The following is a 25,563-nucleotide window of genomic DNA, read 5'->3' on the forward strand; positions in this document are numbered from 1 at the left end:
TCTAGATGATCTACATAAAGTTTTTTTCCCCAATCGTCTTTGAAGGCATCAGCTTGATCATCTATTCTAGTGCTGCCCTCTTATGCATTAAAGTAGCAACATCGCAATATAAAAATAATTTTTCTTTAAATTACAATTTTTTTCCTCCTTACACTAGTTCTCCCCCATGAAGCCAAACGTTTTTTCCAGTTGGCACTTTGATTCAATTTGGAATTACAAATATATACAAGACAAAAAAAAAACAACTACTTTACAGTCTTGTGTAGAAACTGAATGACTGACATCAGGAACACAAATACAATTGTGTGTTTCAAGATTGTTTATGGTAAAGGCCTTAAAACAAATGTGGATCCTACTTTACATCATGTTTATATACATATCACATCTTCTAGATCTGCAAGATAACCACCAAAGTGTAACTAGCACTTGCAGGGATATTTAAAAGACATAAGCGCATATTAGGATAAGTGAAGGTTATTAAAGCTAAGCAGTCCTGGAACCAGAGATGCAAAATGAAAGCCATATTTCAGCAAGATGGAAAAAAGTATTCAAACAGGATTTCTGCACATCTGGATCCCAGGCACATCATGTACACATGTATGCATAGCTGATGCCTATAGAGATCTAAACACTATCACAAACAAACAGTTAAATAATACATGAATATTTAGATGTGTCAGTTTATTTTGAAGCAATCCATGAAATATGATGCTAAAATATTTATTTTAAAAAAATAACACATTTGTTGCCTGACTGTTTAAATTATTTCATGGTTCATTGCTGAAGTATTGAGGGCAAATGTTCAATAAACAAGTTGTGGAATATTTATAAGTGATCATAATAAAAATACAATTGTCTCCATCCTGTTGTCGAATATCATAAAATATCACTTGTGGTATGAGCCAAAGTGACAGTAGGCTAATATTTTCCAGTGGACTTTAATTTAATCACGATTCAAATTTTATTTTAAAATGTACACTTTTATTGACTTGTACAATTAATAATAAATTACACTTGTATAATCAATACATTTTGAAATATTGAATGAATTTATTACAGTTGGCTCGTGGCATTTTTGACCCTCATACAATACACAGAGAACAAATTAACTAAATAAATATCTAAATAATTTTAATGGATCTTAAAATATAACACTTTAAAATTAAAGAAATGTCATAATTAAACCATTATGTTTTTAATTAAACCATTATGTTTTAAATAATCCGTGATACATTTATTTATCATCTGTATATCCAATTTAATTTTAATTATATAATTTAAATATTTATTCATGTCACTCATTGCGATCCACTCAGGTCAATATCAAGTGTTTATGATATAAATGCATGCATTTTGTTTTCTTTAAACCAATCAAGAAATCAACTCTACTTAAAATTATAACAGAATCAAATAACTGTTTTTAATGGAAATATTAAAAACTCAAACTGTGGAGGCATTTTAAGTGATAAGATTGTGATTCTGAACCCTGTATTTTCAATGCAGTACATTGTAGTAGTTAAGATGTTTGTTAAAAACAGCATGCACAGTGTTGTGTGGTCAAGCTTCAAATCATCCTACATCAATTTTTTTATTCTGATAGTAAACAGGCAAATTGTGAGGCATCTTAAGGGCATTTTAACAGAAAAGTGCTGTAAAAGTGCAGTAAAATCTATTTATTTCTGAGGTACCTAAACTGTAGTTTAATATACACATCTTATTCTCACTTATCAAGCAAGTCATTTTCAAAACCAGTGCAGCAGTTTCCTAAAATCTGTTGCTTGCTATTAAAGCTTTATGTTAGCGCACTCCAAATGTCTTGTGAAAGTCATGATCAACTTCTTCAAAACACTAACCAGCAGCAGCTACCTGTGATGAGTTATTGCTTCAGAATCAAGAAAAAAGCCTAACAGATGGCACAGTGGAAAGAATGAATGGATGAGTTGATGATTGCAGAGTGTTCCAGTCTTTCCAGTCCACCATTTCCTGGTAGAAAGCAGGTGTAGAAAGGTGAGCTACTGCAGATAGCGGTAGACTTTGTAGCAGTGGTTGCCAGAATCTGCGACCACCACATGTCCGTCAGAGGTGAGTGCCAGTCCCTGTGGGCCATACAATGGGTCTGCTGACGTGTTGATGTAGGAGAGGAAGGAACCGCTGGCATCAAACACCTGCAAAAGAAATGCAGCATCAGCAAGTCCATTCATGACTTCCATCATGTTTAGAACCATCTTGCTGGTTGACTTTTTTTTTTTTAGAAACAAGCAAACAATCTTCTGATTCAACCCTGCTTTTTCTTTTTCAGTGAGAATGACATTACCCTACAGATGCATTCAAACTGAGGAAAATTATTATTTACATTCGAGTGAGGTTTTCACATCCTTTTATTTGTATTTTCTTTATTTTGTGCGCGTGTTATATTATTGTCTGAGGGTAAATGTGGTTCAGTTTCGTCATTTTAAGTTTAAACAATAAAATATTAAAATAATGAAAAAACATCGGGTTTGATGATTATTGGTCTAAAAAACAATGAATGAAATCAGATTTTAGTGTATTTAGGTGAGTTTTGGTGCGTTGGAGTTTATTATTGTCCACAGAAAAAGTTGGCATAGCTGCCACACATTTTCAAGGCAGGTCAAAAGTTTGCGTATATGTACGCACATTTTCACGCCACGTTCATTTTTATACAGGTCAAACCACATAGTGCAATACAATATCACTGGTCAATCTATCCGCCAAATTCTTATATTTTTTGTGTGTTGTATTTATATTTACTTATATTCTTATATTCTATATTCTTATTCCTTGTTTCTTGCATAATTTAAGGTTTTGGTTACTCACATTTGGTGTGTACCTTAGTATTTAATTTGTATTTTGTATTCTTTTGCACTTTTGCTTACTGTGTGTTATCTTAGTTTTTTGCCTGGGAGCTGCTGGTAACTTCAATTTCCTGAGGGAGTCTTCCCAAAGGATCAATAAAGTACAAGTCTAAGTCTAAGTCTAAATATGGCACCACATATTTTTTGTGCGTATGCACGCTTTATACATGAGGCCCCAGAAGAAGCATTACTTATTAGATCAGTACACTTCTTGTTCCAAGGATTTAACTTTATCATAAATTTTTCCCCAAGTCAATTAGAACACTGATTTTTAAACCTGCTAGCTTCCAACAGACAAAATATCAATGGAAGACACTGTAGACCCTCTCCTTGAACTGCCACCTTATCGTGGCGGAGTGGTTTCAGGTGAATCGCTCCTGTCCGGAGCATCCCGCCGACTAAGAGCCGCAGAAGCGCAGCTTCATTTCAGCAGTTCATCGCCGATGATCCTAGAAGCTATGCTGTCTGGGGCTTTATGCCCCTGGTAGAGACAAGGCAGACAGGTCCTAGGTGAGGGACCAGACAAAGTGCAGCCTGAAGACCCCTTATGGATGAGAACTTTGGATTTGGTGTTCCCTTGCCCGGACGTGGGTCACCGGGGCTCCACTCTGGAGCCAGGCCTGGAGGGGGGGCAAGATGGTGGCCAGGCTTTTACTCAAGGAGCCTGGCCGGGAGTCATCGGGGGGGAGAGGGGGGAGGGGTACTGGAGAATGCCCCTCCTGGACTTCACCGCTCAAGTGGTCAGTGACAGTGAGACCTGGAGAGGCGTGGTAGCGAATAACGCCCCCCCCCCCAATCTGAACTCAAGTGGTGTTCTGTTGTTGGACTTCTGTGTTCATCACGGATTGTCCATAACGAACACCATGTTCAGGCATAAGGGTGTCCATATATGCATATGGGTGTCCATATGCTGCAGGGTACCCTAGGCAGCAGTTCGATGATCGACTTTGTCATCGTTTCGTCGGATCTGCGGTCGCATGTCTTGGACACTCGGGTGAAGAGAGGTGCGGAGCTGTCCACTGACCACTACCTCGTGGTGAGTTGGCTCCGGTGGTGGGGGAGGATGCCAGTTAGACCTGGCAGGCCCAAATGTGTTGTGAGGGTCTGCTGGGAACGTCTGGCGGAGTCCCCTGTGAGACGGCTCTTTAACTCCCATCTCCAGCAGAACTTTGAACACATTCCAGGGGAGGTAGGGGACATTGAGTCTGAGTGGACCATGTTCCGTGCCTCCATTGTCGATGCTGCTTATCGGAGCTGTGGCTGCAAGGTTGTCGGTGCTTGTCACGGCAGCAACCCTCGAACCCGTTGGTGGACACCTTTGGTGAGGAATGCTGTCAGGCTGAAGAAGGAGTCTTATTGGTCCTATTTGGCCATGGAGAAAGACTTCCGCACAGCTACAAGGCAATTCTGGTCCACCATCCGGCGTCTCAGGAGGGGAAAGCAGTGCAGCACCAACACTGTTTATAGTGGGGATGGTGTGCTGCTGACCTTGACTCAGGATGTTGTGGGCCGGTGGGGAGAATACTTCGAAGACTTCCTCAAACCCACCAACATGCCTTCCATTGAGGAAGCTTAGCCTGGGGACTCTGGGTCGGGCTCTCCAATCTCTGGGGACGAGGTTGCCGAGGAGGTTAAAAAGCTCCTCGGTGGCAGGGGAGTGGATGAAATTCGTCCTGGGTTCCTTGTCTGACACGACTCTGCAATATTGCATGGACATCGGGGGCAGTTCCCCTGGATTGGCAGACTGGGGTGGTGGTCCCCCCTGTTCAAAAAAGGGGACCGAAGGGTATGCTCCAATTACAGGGGGATCACACTCTTAAGCCTCCCTGGCAAGGTCTATTCAGGGTCCTGGAGAGGAGGATCAGTCGGATTCAGGAAGAGCAGTGTGGTTTTCGTCCTGGTCATGGAACACTGGATCAGCTCTACACCCTCAGCAGGGTCCTGGAGGGTGCATGGGAGTTCGCCCAACCGGTCTACATGTGTTTTGTGGACTTGGAGAAGGCGTTCGACAGTGTCCCTCAGGGAGCCCTGTGTGGGGTTCTCTGGGAGTATGGGGTACTGGGCCCTTTGATACGGGCTGTCAGGTCCCTGTGTGACCGGTGTCAGAGTCTGGTCCGCATTGCCGGCAGTAAGTCGGGCTCATTTCCGGTGAGAGTTGGACTCCACCAGGGCTGCCCTTTGTCACAGATTCTGTTCATTACTTTCATGGACAGAATTTCTAGGCGCAGCCAAGGTGTTGAGGGGATCCGTTTTGGTGGCTTTAGGATAGCATCTCTGCTTTTTGCAGATGATGTGTTCCTGTTGGCTTCATCAGGTCATGATCCGCAGCTCTCGCTGGAGTGGTACTCAGCCGAGTGTGAAGTGGCCGGGATGAAAATCAGTGCCTCCAAATCCGAGGCCATGGTCTTGAGCCGGAAAAAGGTAGAGTACCTTCTCTGGGTCGGGGATGAGGGGAGATGTCCTGCCTCAAGTGGAGGAGTTTAAGTATCTCTGGATCTTGTTCACGAATGAGGGAAGAAGGGAGCAGGAGATCGACAGGTGGATTGGCACAGCATCTGCAGTGAAGCGGGCGCTGTACCAGTCCGTTGTGGTGAAGAGAAAGTTGAGTCAAAAAGCGAAGCTCTCGATTTACCAGTCGATCTAAGTTCCTGCCCTCATCTATGGTCATGAGTTTTGGGTCATGACCAAAAGAACGAGATCGCGGATACAAGCGGCCGAAATGGGTTTTCTCCGCAGGGTGTCTGGGCTCTCCCTTAGAGATAGGGTGAGAAGCTCGGTCATCTGGGAGGGACTCAGAGTAGAACTGCTGCTCCTTCACATCGAGAGGAGCAAGTTGAGGTGGCTTGGGCATCTGGTCAGGATGCCTCCTGGACAGCTCCCTGGTGAGGTGTTCCGGGCACGTCCCATCAGGAGGAGGCCCAGTGGAAGACCCAGGACACGCTGGAGGGACTATGTTTCTCGGCTGGCCTGGGAACGCCTCGGGATTCCCCTGGAGGAGCTGGAACAAGTGGGTGGGGAGAGGGAAGTCTGGGCCTCCCTTCTTAAGCTGCTACCCCGCGACCCGACCCCGGATAAGCGGAAGAAAATGGATGGATGGAAACTGTAGACCCTGACTACTAGTTAAGTATACGAGCATTACTACCAACTCAAACACAGAAGAACACAACAATGACACAAACAGCATCAGTAAGGAAAGTATTGCCTTCATCCATTTGTAAATATTATTTTACCTTTGTTTCTAACATTTATTGCATAAATATGCTTCATCTTTCTATCTTGTTATTTCGTTTCAATTTCCTAATATGGGAAAGACAAAGGAACACACCACTGAGAAAAAGCTACTTGTCTAAGCCTACTCATATTTACAGTCAAAGATGTATGGGAAACTGTGGAAAACATGGCCGAACGAGGACTCCAACTCATCCCGCCACCATTCACAGTGAGGAGGATGATACAAGAGGCATGAAAATCTTCAAAGGTCACTGCCAAATCTCCAGAACAACAATATACCTGCAACCTGTTGTTTGGAACTGATGTCCAAACAAAGCCCCTTTCTGTTGTACCATGACATAGATCACATGACATGGAAAAAAAGGTCAAGCTTCTCATCAAAATGGGAAAGACAAGAGTTCATGACATTCCTTCTAGTGGAATGTGTGTTGATAAAAGTCAGGCTTTGGCTGCAAGAAAATAACTACTCATCTCAACTTGTTGATATACACAGCAAGAGGAATAATTAAAAATGCTTATAAGACATTCGGACATGTGGCTAACAGATCTGGATGAGGAAAAATATGAATTTGTTTTAATTCTTTTATACAGTCTTTTATATAGTCTTATTTACAGCTGTTGAGAGAGCTGTAAATAAGAAATCAAAATTCATTGTCCATTGTTTAAGAAGTTAAATGGTTTGCTGACCTGTATCCTGCTGTTGCCCCAGTCTGCTACAATGATATTCCCATTGACGTCCACCGCCACGCCAGTGGGGGCATTGAACTGGCCGTTACCTTCGCCGTTAGAACCAAACTTCAGCAGGAACTCCCCTTCTGTGTTAAAGACCTACATTTAACAAGAAACAGAATAAACATGGTCATTGACGTAACAAGTGTCATTAACTTATCTCATTAATCATGTGGCTTAATTCAGTACTGAAGAGATTTTTGCAGATAAAAATGAGTAACGTCTTTAAAACCCCTGAAAAGTGAAAAACCTTATTTCCCCCTAAAACACATAATACAGAGGCAGTATTATGTGTTTTCCAGGGAAATAATGCTATTTTATTGTACAATCAAGTAAGTATGTCAATGCACTCACCTTTACTGAGTGGTTGTGAAAATCAGTCACAATGATTTCGTTGTTATTGTTGACAGCAGCAAAATGAGGGCCTGGAATATGTCAAATGAAACCAAACACAGAAATTCAGAAATTTGTCAAATTCAGATCACAAATGGAACAGAAGACATTTTCTTAAAAAGCAATCCTGCAAAACCAAAAGGAGTGACACATTGATAAAAGAAATGCATGTTATAAAAATATGAACTGTGGATAGTAACATTTTGACTGCAACTGGGTTAATAATGTCAGCTTTTAAAAAAAGTCAAAAAAAGACTGATGTGTCTATATGATCAGTTTGAAACTATGAGGGGCCGTTTAGGACAAAAACTGTGTTTTGTCTCACACACTACTAAAGACTCACACACACACAAAGTATTAAAATTGCGCATACACACTAGTAAAATATCACACACACACTGACACAAAGAATACAGACATACTATTCTGAATGATAGGTCGACAATGTATGCGAGTGTGAACTAACAGTAGGCTGGATAAATGAATGAATGAATGAATGAATGGGGATGAGATTTGTATTTGTCTTGTTTGAGAGACTCGAATTGTTTGTATGTGTGAGAGTTGTCACGGAAGAGGCGGGGCATAATTTGGAGATCTGATCGCGCATGCGTTGATATCACAGTGACGTTAGCTTCAAGTTGGATATTTGCGCTCCACGGTGTAAGCGGCGTTTAGCTCAAGGTTAATCCGATTTATGAACGCTAATTTCGGTCAGTCATTCTCTACCGCTCCCTTCTCAAGCGCTTGGAGGTTCACTTAGGGCTCTAACGCCGCTTACTCCAACCTTGAGCTAAACGCCGCTTACACTGTGGCGTGCCAATATCCAGTATCCAATATCCAAATTGAAGCTAACTTCACTGTGGTTTCAACGCATGCGCGATCTGATCTCCAAATTATGCCCCGCCTCTTCCGTGACAACTCTCACACAAACAAAAAATGCGAGTTTCTCAAACAGACAAATACAAATCTCATCCCCATACATTCATTCATTCATTCATTCATTCAGCCTATTGTTAGTTCACACTCACATACATTTTCGACCTATCATTCAGAATAGTATGTCTGTAGGGGTGCGTTCGTGTGTGTGATATTTTAGTAGTGTATATGTGCAATTTTAGTCTTGTGTGTGTGCGAGAGAGAAAATAAAATGCATGCACTTGCAATATTTTATTAGTTTATATGTGCAATCTTAGTCTTTTATATAAGCGTGTGAGAAAAAAAATTGTGATATTTCAATGGTGAATATGCGCAATTTTACTATTTTGTGTGTGTGTGAGAGAAAAATTGCATGCATGTCTGATATTTTAGTAGTATATATGTGCAATTTTAGTATTTTGTGTGTGTGTATGAGTCTTTAGTAGTGTGTGAGAGACAAAACATAGTTTTTGTCCTAAACAGCCCCTCATATGACAGCAAGTGGATGACTTCTGAATATTTTGGCACACATGCAGCTTTCCACATGCATCTCAAAGTTCTATCTTTGGGAATACCTGCAAACTGCCTGTCGCCGTTGCCACGGTTACCAAACTTGGTGACCAGCTTGCCATTGGCCTGGAAGATGAAAACACAGCAGGCCTTATTATCGACCACAATGACGTGTCCGTTCCTGTCCACTGCAACGCCTTTAGGTCCCATCAGCTTCCCTGAGCCCACTTTGTTCTACAGAAAGGAGACACTTCAGGCTTCTGCTATGCAAAAACTGAAACAGCTTCACTTCTATCATGAGCAGAAATTGATCATTTCTAAATACAGCAGAGAACCAGTATTTTTATTGTCAGATAAATGTGCAGAAAATTTAAAAGATTCTAGAATTATAAACATTATTTTTTAGTGCTTAGTGATGTTAAACAGCGTATCTGTCTGCAGATCTCAACCATACGGACTGTCATAAAAATGGTGGTTAAAGTGTTTTATCTGACTAATACCTGAACAAAGACAAAAATACAAAAAACTTACCTTAAACTTGCCTTCATTTGAAAAGATGCTGACCCATTTGTTGTCATAGTCTGCAATGATGATGTCACCACTGGGGTGGACGGCCACACCCGTCGGCCGCTGCATCTGACCTGGAGACCTGCCACGGATGCCAAAACGACTTCTGAACTGGCCGTCATTAGAAAATATCTGCAGAGAGTAAAACACAGCCAAAAAAATCTCAGAGTCAAACAAGATGTTTTACTGAGTAACAATCTATTTAATCTACATTCAAGCTTAAAAAAATCCATCAACATCTTCAGAAAACATTAATATTAATAAAACATTTAATATTATTTTTACCTGAACACATTGGTTGTTGCTGTCTGCTATTAGGACTTTTCCCTGAGAGGAGGCAGCCACTCCCTGCAGATTTGTGAACTCCCCTTTATTTCTTCCTTTGGTGCCTAAAAGAAAAAATAGTTCTGCCATAATATATCAGACTTGCAACAATATTCCATTTACAATGTCTTGAAACAGAAAAGGAGGGTAAGACTGGGTTTGTTTCTGAACATTTTTATATAATCTCTTTTTTTACCTTAAAGGTGCAGTATGTAACTTTAATAAAAAGTTTAGTTTTTTTTGGTACATATTTATTGACACTGTCACTGTTTTTATTTTTATTGTGACAGGATGACATGACACAAGAAAAACAACAACAAAAAAAAACACCCAATCTGCCTTCTCTAGAAACAACAAATCAGAGCCAGGAGGCGGGTCTTAGCGCTGCCAATCACAGTTTTGTGTGCCACTCCTCATCTTCCCTCAGTACAACCCCCTCTGCTATATAAGTACTGCAATAATAGAATCACCCATATATATATGGGGGCGGGCAGACATGTATGTATGCATGTATACATAGCCTTTCTGAAACTCTGTCTTCAGGAAATCATCATAACATCGCTCCTCTATTAACTCTTTAGCAACATTTTTAGCGTTGCTCTGATAAGTAACTCCTATAATGAGTTCCATCTGGTGTTTGTTCATTTCCACTAGCTAGTCTGAATTAGGTGAGTGTGGGAGTCATGCAGGAGGGATGCTCAGTGAGGGAGAGGCTCTGCTTGGAGACTGCAGCTCTGAGCAGGAGCTTCATCCTCAAAGGTGGCGTTAGGTCCAAGCAGGCATTTTGCACAGCTGAATGGTTGCCATGAAGATGAAAGTATTTCTCAAAAATGCATGAAACAATCAAAGCAACACTTCAGGTATGTTTTTGATGAGGGAATAGTACTAACATGATGAAATGCTCAAAAGTTTATTTTACATAATACTGCCACTAAGCAAAGTATACAGAGAACTTGGATGAGTCAAGACTTTTGCACAGTACCACATTTTCATTTGTGCACGTTAAAATTAAATTATTTTAGCTATGCATTGCTGTGCTGACTACATCCCAAAGTCTTCTTGCAGCAGTGGGGCAACACTTTGCACCTGGAACTTAGGAAACATCCTTCCTTTTCCCCTCACACCCTCCTCACCTATCCGAAAGATGAGGTCATCCTCGATGGGATTCTCTTTCCTCCTCCCTGTGCTGTACATGCTCGCCGGCCTCTTGATTGCTTTCTGCTTGACGTGTCCACTACCCGGAGACTTCAGCCTCTTTTTGGTGCCATCTGTATTTGGGGAGTGGATGGTGGCCTTTATTTTGAAGGGACTTCCTCTGATGTGCTGGTTGTACAGGCGCAGGGATAGGTACAGAAAGCCTTCTTTGGGAGCAATGAACAGGTACTCATACGTGCCGTTCTTGTTGTCCAGTATTTCCCCGTCGACTTTGCTCCCGTCAGGGGAAGAGATGTCAGCAGCGATGACTGCGTTACCCATCTTGCACAGCTCTCCATCTTTGTCCTTGGTAGTTATGGTGACAGCCGTGGGCACGCCCACCACGCAGTGCCGCAGCCCTTCACCTGTCACCACGGTTTCTGATGCGACAGCATTTGTAGTTACCACGGTACCCAAATTGTGGATGGATTTCTTTAATCCATCAGTCTCCACGAGAAAGTCCAGCTGGCAGTTCTCCCCTGGCTGCAGAGGAAGCTCCTGATTGGCCAGCTCCACGAGGCGCTCGCCCATCTGCTTCTTGACCAGCAGCACCTCAGCCTCGGTGCCGTGGCTCAGGGCCTGCTCCGTGAAGTTACAGCTGCTGTTGATGCCCTCCTGGCCCTGCAGCAGTGTGTCCAGCTGGGCCTGAAGAACCTACATATGGAGATATTAGCGGGCAGCAGAGGGACACTGGATAAAATGACCCCTGTAGTTTTAAAAATGAAAACAATCTGAAACCAATATTATTTTGAAACCTATATGGGAAACAAATGAAAGTAGTTGTGTTTTTTTTCAGACAAATCCAAATGATATCTTAATGCAGACATGATGACAGTTCATGGTGTCAATACTCTTCTTTACCAGTATGGGGGAATTTTTCTGCCATAATCCTAGAGCACACATGTTCAGTATGAAAGCAGGACTTCATGTCTTTCTTCTCAAAACTTGTAATGACTGCACTCAAAACTTCTCTTTGCGCTCACACTTAGCTTCTGCATGGAGATACAGAGCGTTGTATGATTATTATTCTCATTTTAATAGATGACAATAAACAAGTGAGATGGTAAAATTTTCCTTTTTAATTCAGTTGCATAATAATTCTGCACACTAATAGTTGCCCATTTATCGTGCACACAGATATTGTCATAAGACAGACAAAAATCTCACTTTTACTTTTTTAAATATACAGGTTTGAGAGGCTTTTTGACCAAGAATGCTATAGTTGTTCAAAAATAAAATTAATCCCCGAAACTACAACTTGCATAATAATTCTGCATGCAGTATATCTTTCCAACTGCTACTCCCACATTATGAGCTGACTTTTTTTTTTTTTGCAACTGCTAGATGCCCTTTCAGCAGTTTCTCCACCTGAGCTGTGTATCTCTGCTCCTCCAAATGATGCTTGCATGGTCCTCTAATCTGTGCTCTCCTTAATTTCTGGAAAAGGTTTATAACATAACGCTGCTTTGCACTTCTCAACTTCCTTCCTGACCTGTCTGAGTTCCTTGATATTCATGATGCTGTTTGTTCTCTAACAAACCTCTACAGATTTCCTGCACCAGCTGGATTTCTAAAGGCAGTTGGTTGGACTTGGATTTCACTTTGAAGTATCATAGTAGAGGGGCCACTACAAATTTACACCTGACTTTTCAGGTTACGAGTACTACTAGTTTGTTTTTATCCATCATACGAAAGAAAATTACAATAAAATGTGCTTGAATGACGTTTGAGACTGTGATGTCACAAAATGTGTAAAGTTTATGGGGAAGGGAAATTTTTACTGTGCATCTGCTTCGAATTACTTTTGGAGCAATTTCAGTTGTCTGGAACATAAATCCCCTTCAACAAACTGAAAAATAAGAAACAATATGTTGTGTTGCCTTTCATGAAAACGTTGATTTGAAATAATTTCCAGTTTTTCCAGTTTTGTAGTGTCAGTTATTTCTTCTGTTTCAGTTTTCTTTCTCACTCTGAGTTGTTTACAAGAGCAGCACTACATATGTCAGTTAAAAAGGAAAGATGTGGTGTGTTGGCTCTTTGCTTATTTGACAAAGAAACATTACTGAATCATACAGCAACCTTGCATTTAATGCAGATCCCTTAAATATTAACTAAATAAGCAAGCAGTAAAATACTGACTATATATCAACTAAATGTGGCTTGCTATAAGGTTTAACTTTAAAACTATTATGAAAGAGAACTCACAAAACTTGGTGAGCTGCTGGTGAACTGCCTCTTTGCTACTGGAATATCAATAAACTCACCGAGATCTGATCATCAAAGTCATCTTCTTTTCCAAAGCAAGATGCCATGAATGTTTTTTGATCTGAAAAGTTTCATCCAAAATCTCTCATCTGTCTACTAGAGAAAGTGAAAAACCCTCCGTGCACAGAGCAGAGCAGGGATCGAGGGTAAAGTGTCTCCAGTGTGTAGAGCATAGCGCAGAAGTATGGTACGCTCTCACTGCACATGACACACCCAGATCGACCCAGAAGAAAAAAAAATTAAAAAACAAAACAAAGCACAGCTCACTGGCTCCATCTAGCCCTGGTGCCAGCCTCACAGAGAGTCACATGTTTTCCCTCAGGGATCAAGTATGTTGACTTCACACTAATCAGTGAATTATAAATCATTGACTGATGAACTCCAAGAGAGCAGGGCAGCTCGGCCTAAACCCCCAGCAGGTGACTGGATGTGAGGCCAATTGAAGTCCTAACAAACAGACTTCAGTTTGTCAGGGCTTCTGGGGAGGAAAGCAGGCAGTCACTTATTTGATTCTTTGATATGTAAACATCATTGAAGTCTCCAATCACTAGAAATCATTTTGATAATTCATTAGGTAACAGCACTGAAGTGCTGCTCAGCAAAAATCTAACCTAGGAACACTGATAATGTCCCATAAAACAATAACATTAAACAAAACAAAGCTGTAAAATCGTGATAACTAGAACAAAATCAAAACATTGGGAGTAAGTCCTTATATCTAGTAATGAACCTGTTAAAATAAGTGTGTTTTTGATAGGAAATAAAGTGGCATTTCTCAGAAGATAATGAATCTTATAACAGGAAAAATCATTTTAAAAAAAACATTGATTTTATTGACATTTTATTAAAAATGTCAATAAAAAGTAATATATGACACACCCAGATCATGTGTCATCGGTTGTGTGTCAGAGATGATTTTATTGACATTTTATTAAAGATATTAATAAAAAGAGAAAAATCTTAATTGGCTTTACAGAAAACAAATTCCTTTTGCTTGTTTCCACTGATATTTTTATGATTCAAAACTGGTCACGATGAGCTCCAAGTATCTGCATCCAAGGAATGTCTCCTTTAAAACATTCATTTTATTTAACCTTTATTTTACCGGGAAAATTCTGACTAGAAATCTCTTTTGCAAGATTATCCCCTAATAGGGGCGTGCCGTGGTGGCGTAGCGGTTAGCTCGACCCACATTTGGAGGCCTCAAGTCCTCAACACGGCTGTCGCGGGTTTGACTCCCGGACCCGGCGACGTTTACCGCATGTCTTCCCCCCTCTCTTTCCCCCTTTCCTGTCAGCCTACTTCATGAAAAAGGGACTCTAGAGCCCACAAAAAAAAGACCCCCTGGAGGGGTTTAAAAAAAAAAAAAGATTATCCCCTAATAATAATAGTTATAGTTTAATAATAATATACGCCAAATCAGAAGAAGCATTATGGTAAAAAAAAAAAAAAAAAATTAACTAAAAAAAAAAACCAAACAAACATGTAAACCGAAATCTTATAAGAACATCAATAATTTTGAAATGAACTTTGTTTATTTCTAAAACTTACTCACATATGTATTATTTTCTCAACAGTAGAGAAGTTTTGTGTCTCCAGATACATTTTTAGGAGCAAAGACAAAATCCATTGGAATGCAAATGGTTTCTGACCCCTGCAATACTAAATATGGAACACTGAATATCATTAAACAAAGTGAAAATGTCTAATTGCTGTTTTGTTAAGTTGAGTGCATGGAGGTTTAATTGTTCAGTGAATTGAAATAATAAATGAAAGAGTTTGACATATGACTGATGCAAAGTCAAGGAACCCAGAAAACACCAAAATTATCAGGTCCCTTATGAATGTTTAAACCTCCATCCTCACCTTCTGTTTGAGTGCATAATTGACCTCCAGCTCCATGAGTAAAACACTCTTGCGAACATTGAGAGTCTTCTGCAGCTCATCAAAGGTTTTGTGGATGTCCTCTTCTATGGAGCTTTTCTGATTGGTCAGCTGTTGCAGGATTTCTGACAGCAACAGCAGAGCCGAGTCGATCTCTGGCAGCCTAGACCGAGACGGGTACATAATGCAGCCATTTATCGAAAACAGAAAGGAATGGAGGGCTTTCTCTAAATCCATCATGTTTAATAAGCTGAACAAGTTTACCTCTTCTTCACAGCATTCAGCTGGTCATGCAGTGAGGTCTTGTGCTGCTCTACCACATCTTTAAGAGGCACAGTTGGGTGCTCTCTATGTTCGCCACTTGTGCACTCTTGACACATGGCTGTCTCACATGGAGGACAGTAAAACTCCATCACCTAGAACACAAATAAAAGGTTTAGATCAATTCACTCCGCCACATTTAGCAACAATGGTTACAGTTAGCGGTGCACTGACAGCAGTTTTCGATTTTTGTCGATTTTTAAAAAGCCTGACCTGCCGATTCTGATTTTAGCCAATACCAATTTTTTTTTTTTTGTCTGAAATGTCACTAAATATAGCAACAAAGTTGCTAAGTTGGCAACAGTGGGGTGATGATTGTTAACTGCAGATGTGCAGACATGACCTGGAGGGACGATCTGTCAGTTAAATCTAGCTCATAGAAGAGCAGAATAGGACAGTGACTGATTTTCAGACCTTTGTTGAGTTAGATATGATCGGTGGATAAAATCCACAATTCACATGGAAATATCGGCAGATCACCAATCTCCCAAAATGAAGAAAATCAGGTTCGATTTATCAGTGTACCACTAGCTACAGCTCAATTTTTGAGTCCATAAGTCTTGATTTTGAATAAAACCCTTCCTGTGTGCTGTTTTCAGACTCGATCTCACTGAGCTATTAATAACTATTAACTACTAACTATTATACAGATACAGGGTTATGTCTGATAGCTATACAGACTATATTCAGAATCGACCACTATTTTATCTTCTTCCAAACAAACCCCCCAAAAGAAACAAAACAAAAAACACCCCAGATGTTAAATGGTTTATTGGGGGATTAAAAATATAAGAAAATATAAGAAACTGCATTTCACCATTGAAATGCAGCAGAAAAATGGAGACACAACAGTGATTAAAGAGACTGGTTGAATTGGAAGCATCTCCTACACTTCCGCCGTGGTTGGGGCAGGAGAGCAGTTGACCCGTTACCACGGTGGTGATGTTGCTGAGGGTGGTGGCCTCCTGGCTGCAGGTATCTGGCCTGTGCTGCAGCACATCCATCAGGTTGGTGATGAAGAAGTTGTTCTGTAGTGCGGCCACCCCCCTCTCTGGGAGGATTGATGTCTGACGGCACACGGGACACGACAGGGTGAGGCTGTAGGCCGGGATGTAATTCTGCAAGCACCTGGAGTTGGAGTTGATGGAAGACAAAAAACAAAATGATACTCAGTCAACTGCATTTCAGTTGACTTTGTTAAAAGTCACCAAATTGTGACAGCACAATATGAGACAGATAATCTGTGAAAAGGTCAATATCCTCCACCTCCTCTCAGTGCTACTATAATCATCTGAAGAAATACAGCGATCTAGGTTAAAAACAACTAATCAAAATCAGGAGGAGGGTTTTAGTGCCATCAATCATCCTAATGTACTTGCTGCTAAGTGTGCTAATAGCGGAGAAACAACTCACTGTTACAGAAAAACTGTTTATCCTCTGTCATCAGTTTCCATGCATGTTGCAATTCCAGAGGGAAATTAAATAAATAAGAAAGCAGCAGAAAAGACTACCACATGATATACTAGTATATTGTTAAATGAAACCTGATTTTGCAGAAGCATTTAGAGCAAAGAGAACAGATATGCAACATTAACAATCTGTCTATTGTAGTGGTGCCCAAAGTGGGTCGTCGATGGCCGACATGCATGTTCCTGCATGTTCTAGTTCTCCTCAGCAGCAACAACCTCCTCAGCATGTCAATGTTCTTCTTAGTCCTTCTAATGAGACATCATTTGATCCAGGTGTGTTAAACCAGGGAGAGAACTAAAACATGCAGGATGCCGGTCCTCAAGGACCCACTTTGGGCACCACTGGTCTATTGTTATAGAAACAGAAGCTTTGTTGGGAACCGGGGTTTTGATCTTCTTTGTGGGTATTTTCTCTGTTTGCCTGCTGCATCATCCTTCATCCACCAGATGGTGTTACAGGCTGCACTCCTGGAGGGGCGTGCCCACTGACTCTGCCAGTGCACCTGTGATTCATCATCCAATCATCCTGGAGCTTAAGAGGAGCAGACTGCCAGCACCTCATCGCCTGAGTGTTTGCCAGTAATGGTACTCTGAGCCTCCCTGAGATAGCTCTGTGTTTTCCTGAGAAGTTACTCTTAGTAATCAACTCTTGTTGCCTCTTTCTCTCTCAGGTGTCTCCTCGCAACGCCGTTTAATATTCCCTGTGAAGCCTTAGTTCTGGCTTTCTGGATTTTCTCCCTTGTGACGCCGTGGATCGTTACCCACTGGTTGCCTGAGTCTCATCTTTGCCTCTTCAGATTGACCATAAACCCTTCCTGGATTTCCCAGCTGGCAGTCAAACCGTTCCTCTGTTTTCCTCCACACCTGAACTCACCTGTCTGCCGCAGCCTCCACATCATCACCCGGGACAAACTCAGCCGAGCCCATTCTCTGAAACCTCAAAGACACCCACAAAGGAACCAAAACCACAAACCTGCAGTTTCCCCTCTTCTGGGTGGAAATAATCATACTGTCAAGTAAGATCAATCTAATTACTCTCAAAGTTCCCATTTCTGAAAACCACAAACTCACCATTTCCCTTTGCTGTTCTTTAGTGTGCAGACAACTCCGTGAGCCTGCCTCAATGATCAGATCCACTCAACCAATCTTTTCATATTGTTTAACTAAACTTTATTTATCTAATTCCTGTTCTCCTGGTGATGTTCTGCATGTGGGTTAAGAAGCTGGAACCCAACATGACAAGCTTATTAACAATGATGACCAACACACCAAACACAAGAGCAACACATCTTCACTCATGAGAACATACCCTTTCTATATTCAAAACCATTCTTTCCTTCACCAAAGACAAAGAGCAAAGAAAAAGTAGCTACACAGAATACTGGGTGTTCCTGTACTGTATGCTGGTTAGCACCTCAGGCTCTCCTCTCACCTCTCACAGAAGGTGTGCAGGCAGGGCAGTACTTTGGGATTCTGGTAGCGGTCCAGACATATGCTGCAGATCAGGAACTGCTTGTCGATTTGGCGGACAACAGGACTGGGAATAGTGGAGCTTTCCGTGGCCATCCTAAAGCTCTGACATAGGAGTCCTTCTTCCTCTTATACTGGACCCTGAAGAGTGACAAAACAAGCCAACCAAGCTGAGGAAACTGACCAAAAACAGTAATATCAAAATGTTTGGATGATTAAGATGAAATTTTCTTTGTCCATTTTCTCTTGTAATTTTGTGAATGTTTGCAGTGCTGGGAGACCATTGAAATACAGAAATCATATTTCTGAATAATCCCTGGAACTGATACAATTAAATGACACGACAATGTTTTAAACAACGTACGGTGTTTATTGAAGGATTTTCAATCACACCTGGATAATCTCAAATCAGTATCAGTAGGAAGCTAGATTTACTAGACCCTACCTTGTTATATTGACAAGCTAGCAGGATTTAAGAAGATAGTTGGAATTTATTGATTGAGAGGAAAATACAGTAGGTTAGAATCAAATTGATATCTAAAGCAAAAATAAATAAACAAACATTATTTTTGAAGGAAGCTCCTCTAAACATAAAGTCTGTATGACTTTTTACAGTTTAAGTAAAATGACATTGATTAAAGTAAATTTAATCAAACCCCTTATTTAAAAGAAATCCAACTAAACATCTTCTGACCACAAAATAGTGTTTCTTTCCTTTTAATTTATTTTAAAAACACAATGCTTCAATCCACTAAGCAAAATAAGGCTGAAAATAAAAAAGACTTATTCCTTGTGACCTTATTGTGAGCCTCAATCCGCATGTTGGGAAATGTGCAGGAAGTGCTTAATGTTTGATAAGAAGGTCTTTACGGTGATAAATATTTAAATAGGAAGTAAAGCACTTGCATGAAATGGAAAAGAACATTCTTCATAATGTACACACCAATTCTGTGTTGTTACTCTGCAGCTTTTTCTTCATCATTCTGTAATAAATCTGTAACCAAATCTGGCAGCAACAGACCCAGAAAGTGTGTCACAGCTTTCTTTGTCTCCTCACATTCAACACAGGCTCAAAAACAGGCCATCTCTCCTGCTGGAAGGGAAATCTTTTCTGAGTTCACATCCCCCTCCCCAGCCCACTTTCTTCAGGCTTTTATGATTTTTTTCCTCTCTTAAAGCAGTTTTATCAACCAAAGAGCAAGTAATATTTCAAAGTAGTGGTAATGGAATGAATCCGATGCTACTACACAGATCAAATAGCTAGTATTTCAGCACAAACATGATCACAATAAAAGCTTAGTTATAACACAATCAAATCTATAGGAAGATTTGAATGAAGCTATCCAAAGCTCAGACTAGATCCTTAACTTACCATCTCCACAGAGTAGATGAACTGGGCATCAAACACAGCGGTGATTAGTAAAACTCCTAAATCCTGCAGACAGCCACAACACTAGCAGTGCTATGCTGACAGAGCGCTCTTATGTAAGCAGAACTGCTTCAGCGGAGCGGAATAATTCCTGCTGGATATAGTTACCCTCATCTATCACACAGACAGGAACGGAAGGATTCATCTGCACACTTCAGCACAGGATGGGACAACAGCAAGGCTCTGGTATGATCAAACAGGCATTGATCTCTGCAGGTCCAAACACTGCTTCTACATTAGCAAAGTAAAACATTGAATAACTGTAAACATACCTTTAGTTCATCTTAATCGACATATCACCACTCCTACCATCAGTGATCTATTTATAAGAGGATAGGAGGACAGAATGTGACATCATCACGGTTTCTTCATGTGTTTATGGGAGCAAAGTTGAGAAGCGGAGCTGGTGCCAGACTGCATTTCAGTTTTACATCATTTTTTCCTCTCCTGTTTTCTTCTTCTCCCTCTCCTCCCTCTCTCTTCCATTCATCTCCTTCCTTTTCTTCCGCCTGCAGAAACTGCTGCCTCACAGCAGCGTGGCGCAGCCACAGCATGCAGTATGTAAGCGAGTATTGGCTGACTGCTTGTGATATAACAAATAGAGACAGGAGAGATGGAAAGAAAACGGTTCCCTCATGGCCAATAACAAAGGACTTTCTGGTAACATGTGGGTGTGTGTCTGGCTGCTGAGTCACAGAGCAAACAGAAACAGAAAAAAGAACAGGTGAAAGGCCAGACATCAAATGTGCCGTGAGAACAGAGAACGTACTAAAGGAAGAGACGGATCAGATGGGTCACAGGTGATGATGATATATGGTGATCACCATAACTTCATGCAGTTATGGTGAAGGTGTTGAAAAGAAGACAGATTGTCACGCCTCTGATGCAGAAGGAGCAGTGTAGGTTTTGTTCTGGTGGAGGAATACAGATCCAGATTGTTCCTCTCAGATTTCCAGAGAGGATCATGGGATTTTTAGATGCTTTAAATGACCATCTATGTATGAATCTTGAGTTGATTTGGGTTTTAATGGGATTGTAGTCTTGTTCTCTGTATAAACTTTAGTGTAAGAGCTAGAAACTACCATAAGTTTCCATTTACACTATAAACTTACGCTCGTTTCTAGCCCCTGCTTGTAAGTTAATTCCTGGGACACAAAGTTCATAAGGTGATGGACACTATGTCCAGAAAGCCAACTGCCATGTTTTTTATTTTTGCATCTGAGATCATTGTCAGGTGAAAAAATTTTGCAGGAAAATTTGAGTGCAAAGTATGCAAGAAACTTCAGGAATAGATTTTAAACATATTTTGTATATCTGTGACTAATCAAGCTAAAATTTGGAAAACAGGAAATTCTTCATTAGAAATAGTTCCCCTGCCTTCCACCCAATACACTCCATTAAGTGTGACAGCTCCACAGCTGTGTTCAGTGATCTCATCTCTGCCTTCTCGAAACACACTGAGCTCACTCAGAGGAGTGACACACAACAAAAAACAAAACTGGTCAAACAGCCTTGAAATGTGACATCAGTATAGAAACAGCAACAGGCAATGGGATTAAAACAATTGTCTACAGTGGTTACTTTAACACTCAGATACCATTATTCTGATCAAATTGGGGAAAATAAGACAAAAAATGAAAACTAGAACCTATAAAGCTCTCAGTAAGTAAAGTATTTCAAGCAAAAACTGTTCTATTGTTTTCTTTCTATGAAACTAAAGACAATACTATAGTAGTAGTAGAACTGCACTTCTCAAAACAGGCTCTTTGGCCTGCTTTGCTTTTGCATATGGGTTTGTGGTGCATTTCTATCCTGAAAATAAAGATATAAAACTTCATATATCTCACAACCAAGATATTACCATACATGGAAAAACCTTATAACAGAAAGTACAATGGTCACCGTAAGAAAGGCTTACAGTATTAAATTATGCCACATAAGCTGATCAGTCCCAAAAATCATGAATGGGGCAAGGAGAGGCTAATGGAAACTACATTCTCTCTCCTAGAAAGCTTTTCAGAATGCTATAAAAGCATGTAAGGACATTTCAGAGTTTGGAATTCTGCTTTTTTGTTTGTTTTATTTATTATTAATGTTTCAGCTTACGAAATGATTTCTGGTGCATCCCTTAACTCAATGGGTGAGCTATGAGATGGGTGTTGATCTCCATCATAAATAATTGTAATTTTAGTCATTAACATTTTGTTTAAATGCAGTTCATTTATGGATGGAGCTGCATTTTCAACAGCTATTTTCAACAAGCTATTATATTTTTAGAATCTAAACACAGGTCAAAGTCTAGGTTTAGACATCAGACATTTCACTAAGGTTCTCTTCAACTGCTTCAGAACATCTTTGCACCAATAACCTCTCAAGTCTTTTTTTCCACTGAATTCAGGGAGTTTACGTGGCAGTTGTGCTGCAGCCATACATTACAACATTATCATGCTAATCTTAAGCATCCAGTGGTAACAGGATGATGAGATTACAGTGGGAGAGCATGTCACCATTCAACTCTGTGTCCCACCTATGTATCTGAACCAACAGACCATAGATGAAATGTTGTGTTCAACCAGGTTTATAGGCTTTACATGTTGGACAAACTACAAAATTTCTGCTTTGCTGCGCAAGCATGGGGATTTCTATATTTGTCCTCCGTCTTTTAAGGTTTATTTTTTTAATTATTGTGCACATTTCAAAGAAAAGGGTAAGGGAAGTGAGTAAAATGGAAAACTCTGCATCAGAGCGCCAGACCAGTATATCTACCAATCTTGCATTCTGCATGCTTGAGATAAGACCATGTTCTCTATCTCTGTGTCAGAGTGTATGTATGCAAGCTGCAGAACTCAAACTAAAGTGTACAGTTGTGCAGCTGTAAGGAAACTGGAAAGCATCCACGCTGCACATCTGTCAGCCTGAATCCAGTCAAGCTGAAAACATTGCAGTTCAATGTCAAAATTGAGTGAAACAGTGGCATCAGAAAACTGTTCCTGTTTTAGGGCTAATTAATTTTTACCCAGTTTGCATTGTAATAACTCCAGCTTGGATTTGATTCATGTTGTTTTCTACATAAAATACTTGAACAGACTTGTTTAATGCACAGCTCCTGAATCATCATTATGAATATAAGTTCAGCACAGATTAAAACAGTTCAAAGCACAATTTTGATTGTAAGTATTTCATACAGAATATTTTAATTGATTTAGACTACATGAACTAGCTTGAGCAGGAAGAACCGCAAACATTCAAAGGAAATGAGAAGACATGAGAGCATAAATGTGAGTTTCACTATGGGTACACCTGAGGCTGTTTAATCTGCAGCTGGAACTCAACTTTCAAGTATAACCCCAGAGAAGTCTTCCAGGGAAATAACCTTTACTTTTAGAAGCATCTTTAAATAATCTTTTCCTCTTCCAGAAGCCAAAAAACATCAATCAAACATTCAAGGCATTCATCATTCTCATAGTATATCCTCCCTTCCTTTACTTATAAATCTTTTCCTCTTTCTTCCTCTTATCTTTCCATTTATAGCTGGGTTAACAATGGCTGTTATGCACTTACTTTAACTCCATGACTGTTTTCTTTCTTCCTGTCTTGTTTTCTCAAAAGGAAAACAGAACGCTGCTCTCTGTCACCTAATCCTGCTCATGGTTGATATCTTGTGGTGTGCATAGTGGGACAGAGAGGGATCACATGTGAGGCCTGGGCAGTTCCAATAATCCAAACAGACTGACAGCCACTGGCAGAGCAGATGGAGATGGGAGGGTCTTGTTTGTTGGTTTAAGGAGAAAGCAGTGGCCAATCAGAGGAGAGAAAGAGGTAAAGTAGGAGGGGATTAAATCTTATAAGCTGAGAGCCCAAAACTCCGAAAGGCACAAAGGTGTATTTGAGCCATTTTAGATAGAAAAATTAAGCAAATTTCCACCAAAAAAACAAAAAACGTTTGAGATGTCAGAAATTTTAGAAATATTTTTTTTTTCTAAAATTTTTTTTTTTTTCTGTCAAATTTGTGACTTTTTCTATTCATAAATGCCCATGTTTTTTTCTAGAACATTTCTGATATTTTTTGTCAGAAATTTGTTCCTTTTTTTTATATCTACAATGGTCTCTTAATACACTTTCATAGGCCCCGTCATATAGGTAGATGGGACCTGAACCTCCTGCAGTACAAACATACATTCATGCAGCTTTATGTATCAGAAAGGTACATAAAGCTGACTGCATTTCCTGTTTCTGTTAAGTTACACTGCTTCTCCAATAATCCACATGTTAGGGTTAATGTTAAGCCTTAACTTCTGTAAGGCAGCTGAATCAACCGGAGGTGTCATTCTGGTGTCAGTCATTTCCAGTTTGTTTAGAAAAGGGTCAAGAAGTTTGATATTTCAGATCTAAGAAATAAATATTTCAAGCCTTTATTTGTTGTAGTTTTGAGGATTCTGGCTTACAGATAACAAAAATCCCAAATTCAGTGTCTCAGAAAATTAGAAAACTACATAAATACAATAAAAAAGAACATTTTAAAACAGAAATCTCAGGCTTCTGAAAAGTACGTTGAGGACAACTCACACATTGTGCTTAATTTAAAACCTGATTAACCCCCTCTCAGTAATAAAATGCTCTCACCCAGAGCTCAAACAGTATACATTGATTCAACATTGATCAATGTTGAATTATTGCCAATGTTGGCATTTCAATCATTAGAATTCGACCACAAAACAACATTGATTCAATGACATCTCTTCAACTAGAACTGGCTAGAATTGGATGATTGTTTGATGGTTGATGCATCATTAATTGTCGACCTCAACCAAAAGCCAACCTTTCTGACAATAATCCAACATTGCATTTACCATTACTTGCTATCTGGGACTCACTTTCAAGCCAATTTACAAATCTGTCTCTGCAGACATTTATCAGTTAGAAGCTTTACTCTGTTATACGTTGCTGTGCAAATCAACAGCAGAGATCACAGTAGTGGGTCCACCCCTTATGAAACGTCACAGTTCAACGGATCAGAACCGATCAGTTCTCAAGGCTGCCACTATCAATGCAAACAGAAAGAGACTTGTTTGTCCCTTTGTACCTTTGTCTGTGAGTCCCAGAAAGAAATCACAGACAGCTTTATGGGAATAAAAAAATGAGTTGATTGACAGCCAAAGATTGGGAGTTTCATCCAAATATTCACATTTCTCTAACCTTTCCACATTCTATCCCATTTAAACCACAAATTATGTTATGAAGCAAAATAATGTGAAGTAGGACACAGAAAAAAAAATTTATTATGAAAAATCTGAAAACAACACCATCTGGTTGTTTTTAGCCCCCTTTACTCTGACATCGCTATGTAAAACCCAGTGCAACCATTTCCCTCCAGAAGTCTCTTAATAATTAGTGATCACCAATTTCTATTTCTGTTCAGTTATTGGTGGCATGTAATGCTGTGGAAATAGTTTTCATTAGTAGAGACTCAAGCCTGGTTGATGGGAAGGTGGATGGAAAAAAATGCAGGGAATTATGTTTTACGTAAAATGATATTATCTCATGTGTTCACTTGCTCTTGAGATGTATCATGTTAATTTTGTTTTTGTTAACTTAGTACAATCTAAATAAAATAAACAAATCTGATAATAAAATAAATTTTACAATTTGAGTTCTGTTGAGCCACGGTTATTAACTATGACATTATTGAAGCTACTGGAGATCTGGGTCAGTACTTGGCTGGTTTTAGTCTTACTTAAAGAACAGGAACTTCTTCATGCCAGTAAGTTGCTTTTCATCTGAGTGGAGAAAAATCACATGGAGTGAGGGGGTTCCCCAAGGTTCAATCCTGGGTTCCTCATATTTAAACATTCTCATGCTAACTCAGATTAAAGCAAGTAATCAGGTAAGTTACCATAACTTTGCAGATGATGCACAGCTCTACATTACAATGTTTAACTGAAATTAAATTGATGTCAGCAGGTGACTATGAACCCATTCAAGAACTGAA

At 40.0% G+C, this 25,563-nt stretch overlaps 1 protein-coding gene across 4 annotated transcripts; it reads right to left on the reverse strand.

Moving 5' to 3' along the window:
* Window positions 1–301: 301 nt before the first annotated feature.
* Window positions 302–23,308, reverse strand: trim2a (tripartite motif containing 2a). Of its 4 annotated transcripts, none has more exons than XM_032563574.1 (12): window positions 23,136–23,308; window positions 18,108–18,286; window positions 16,097–16,334; window positions 15,150–15,301; window positions 14,868–15,048; window positions 10,676–11,390; window positions 9,504–9,607; window positions 9,183–9,350; window positions 8,717–8,885; window positions 7,188–7,258; window positions 6,792–6,932; window positions 302–2,165 (listed from the first exon to the last, which is right to left on the reverse strand). In XM_032563574.1, exons 2-12 carry the CDS (start codon window positions 18,239–18,241, stop codon window positions 2,013–2,015), a joined length of 2,226 nt encoding a protein of 741 aa, XP_032419465.1. In that variant the 5' UTR covers window positions 18,242–18,286; window positions 23,136–23,308; the 3' UTR covers window positions 302–2,012. The 4 variants fall into 4 exon arrangements, with proteins under 4 accessions (XP_032419465.1, XP_032419464.1, XP_032419466.1 ...); XM_032563573.1 differs by lacking the exon at window positions 23,136–23,308 and adding an exon at window positions 19,847–20,243; XM_032563575.1 differs by lacking the exon at window positions 23,136–23,308 and adding an exon at window positions 19,518–19,818.
* Window positions 23,309–25,563: the final 2,255 nt, after the last annotated feature.

Source organism: Xiphophorus hellerii, chromosome 5 (genome assembly GCF_003331165.1).
Source record: "Xiphophorus hellerii strain 12219 chromosome 5, Xiphophorus_hellerii-4.1, whole genome shotgun sequence".
Classification (NCBI taxonomy): domain Eukaryota; kingdom Metazoa; phylum Chordata; class Actinopteri; order Cyprinodontiformes; family Poeciliidae; genus Xiphophorus; species Xiphophorus hellerii.

Coding starts and splice junctions, on each gene's coding strand:
- trim2a (XM_032563574.1), bottom strand. CDS start 18,241: ATGGCCACGGAAAGCTCCACTATTCCCAGTCCTGTTGTCCGCCAAATC. Junction 16,335..18,107: donor CTGCACACCTTCTGTGAGAG/GTGAGAGGAGAG, acceptor CTCCAACTCCAG/GTGCTTGCAGAATTACATCC. Junction 2,166..6,791: donor GGGGCAACAGCAGGATACAG/GTCAGCAAACCA, acceptor TTTCTTTTGCAG/GTGTTTGATGCCAGCGGTTC.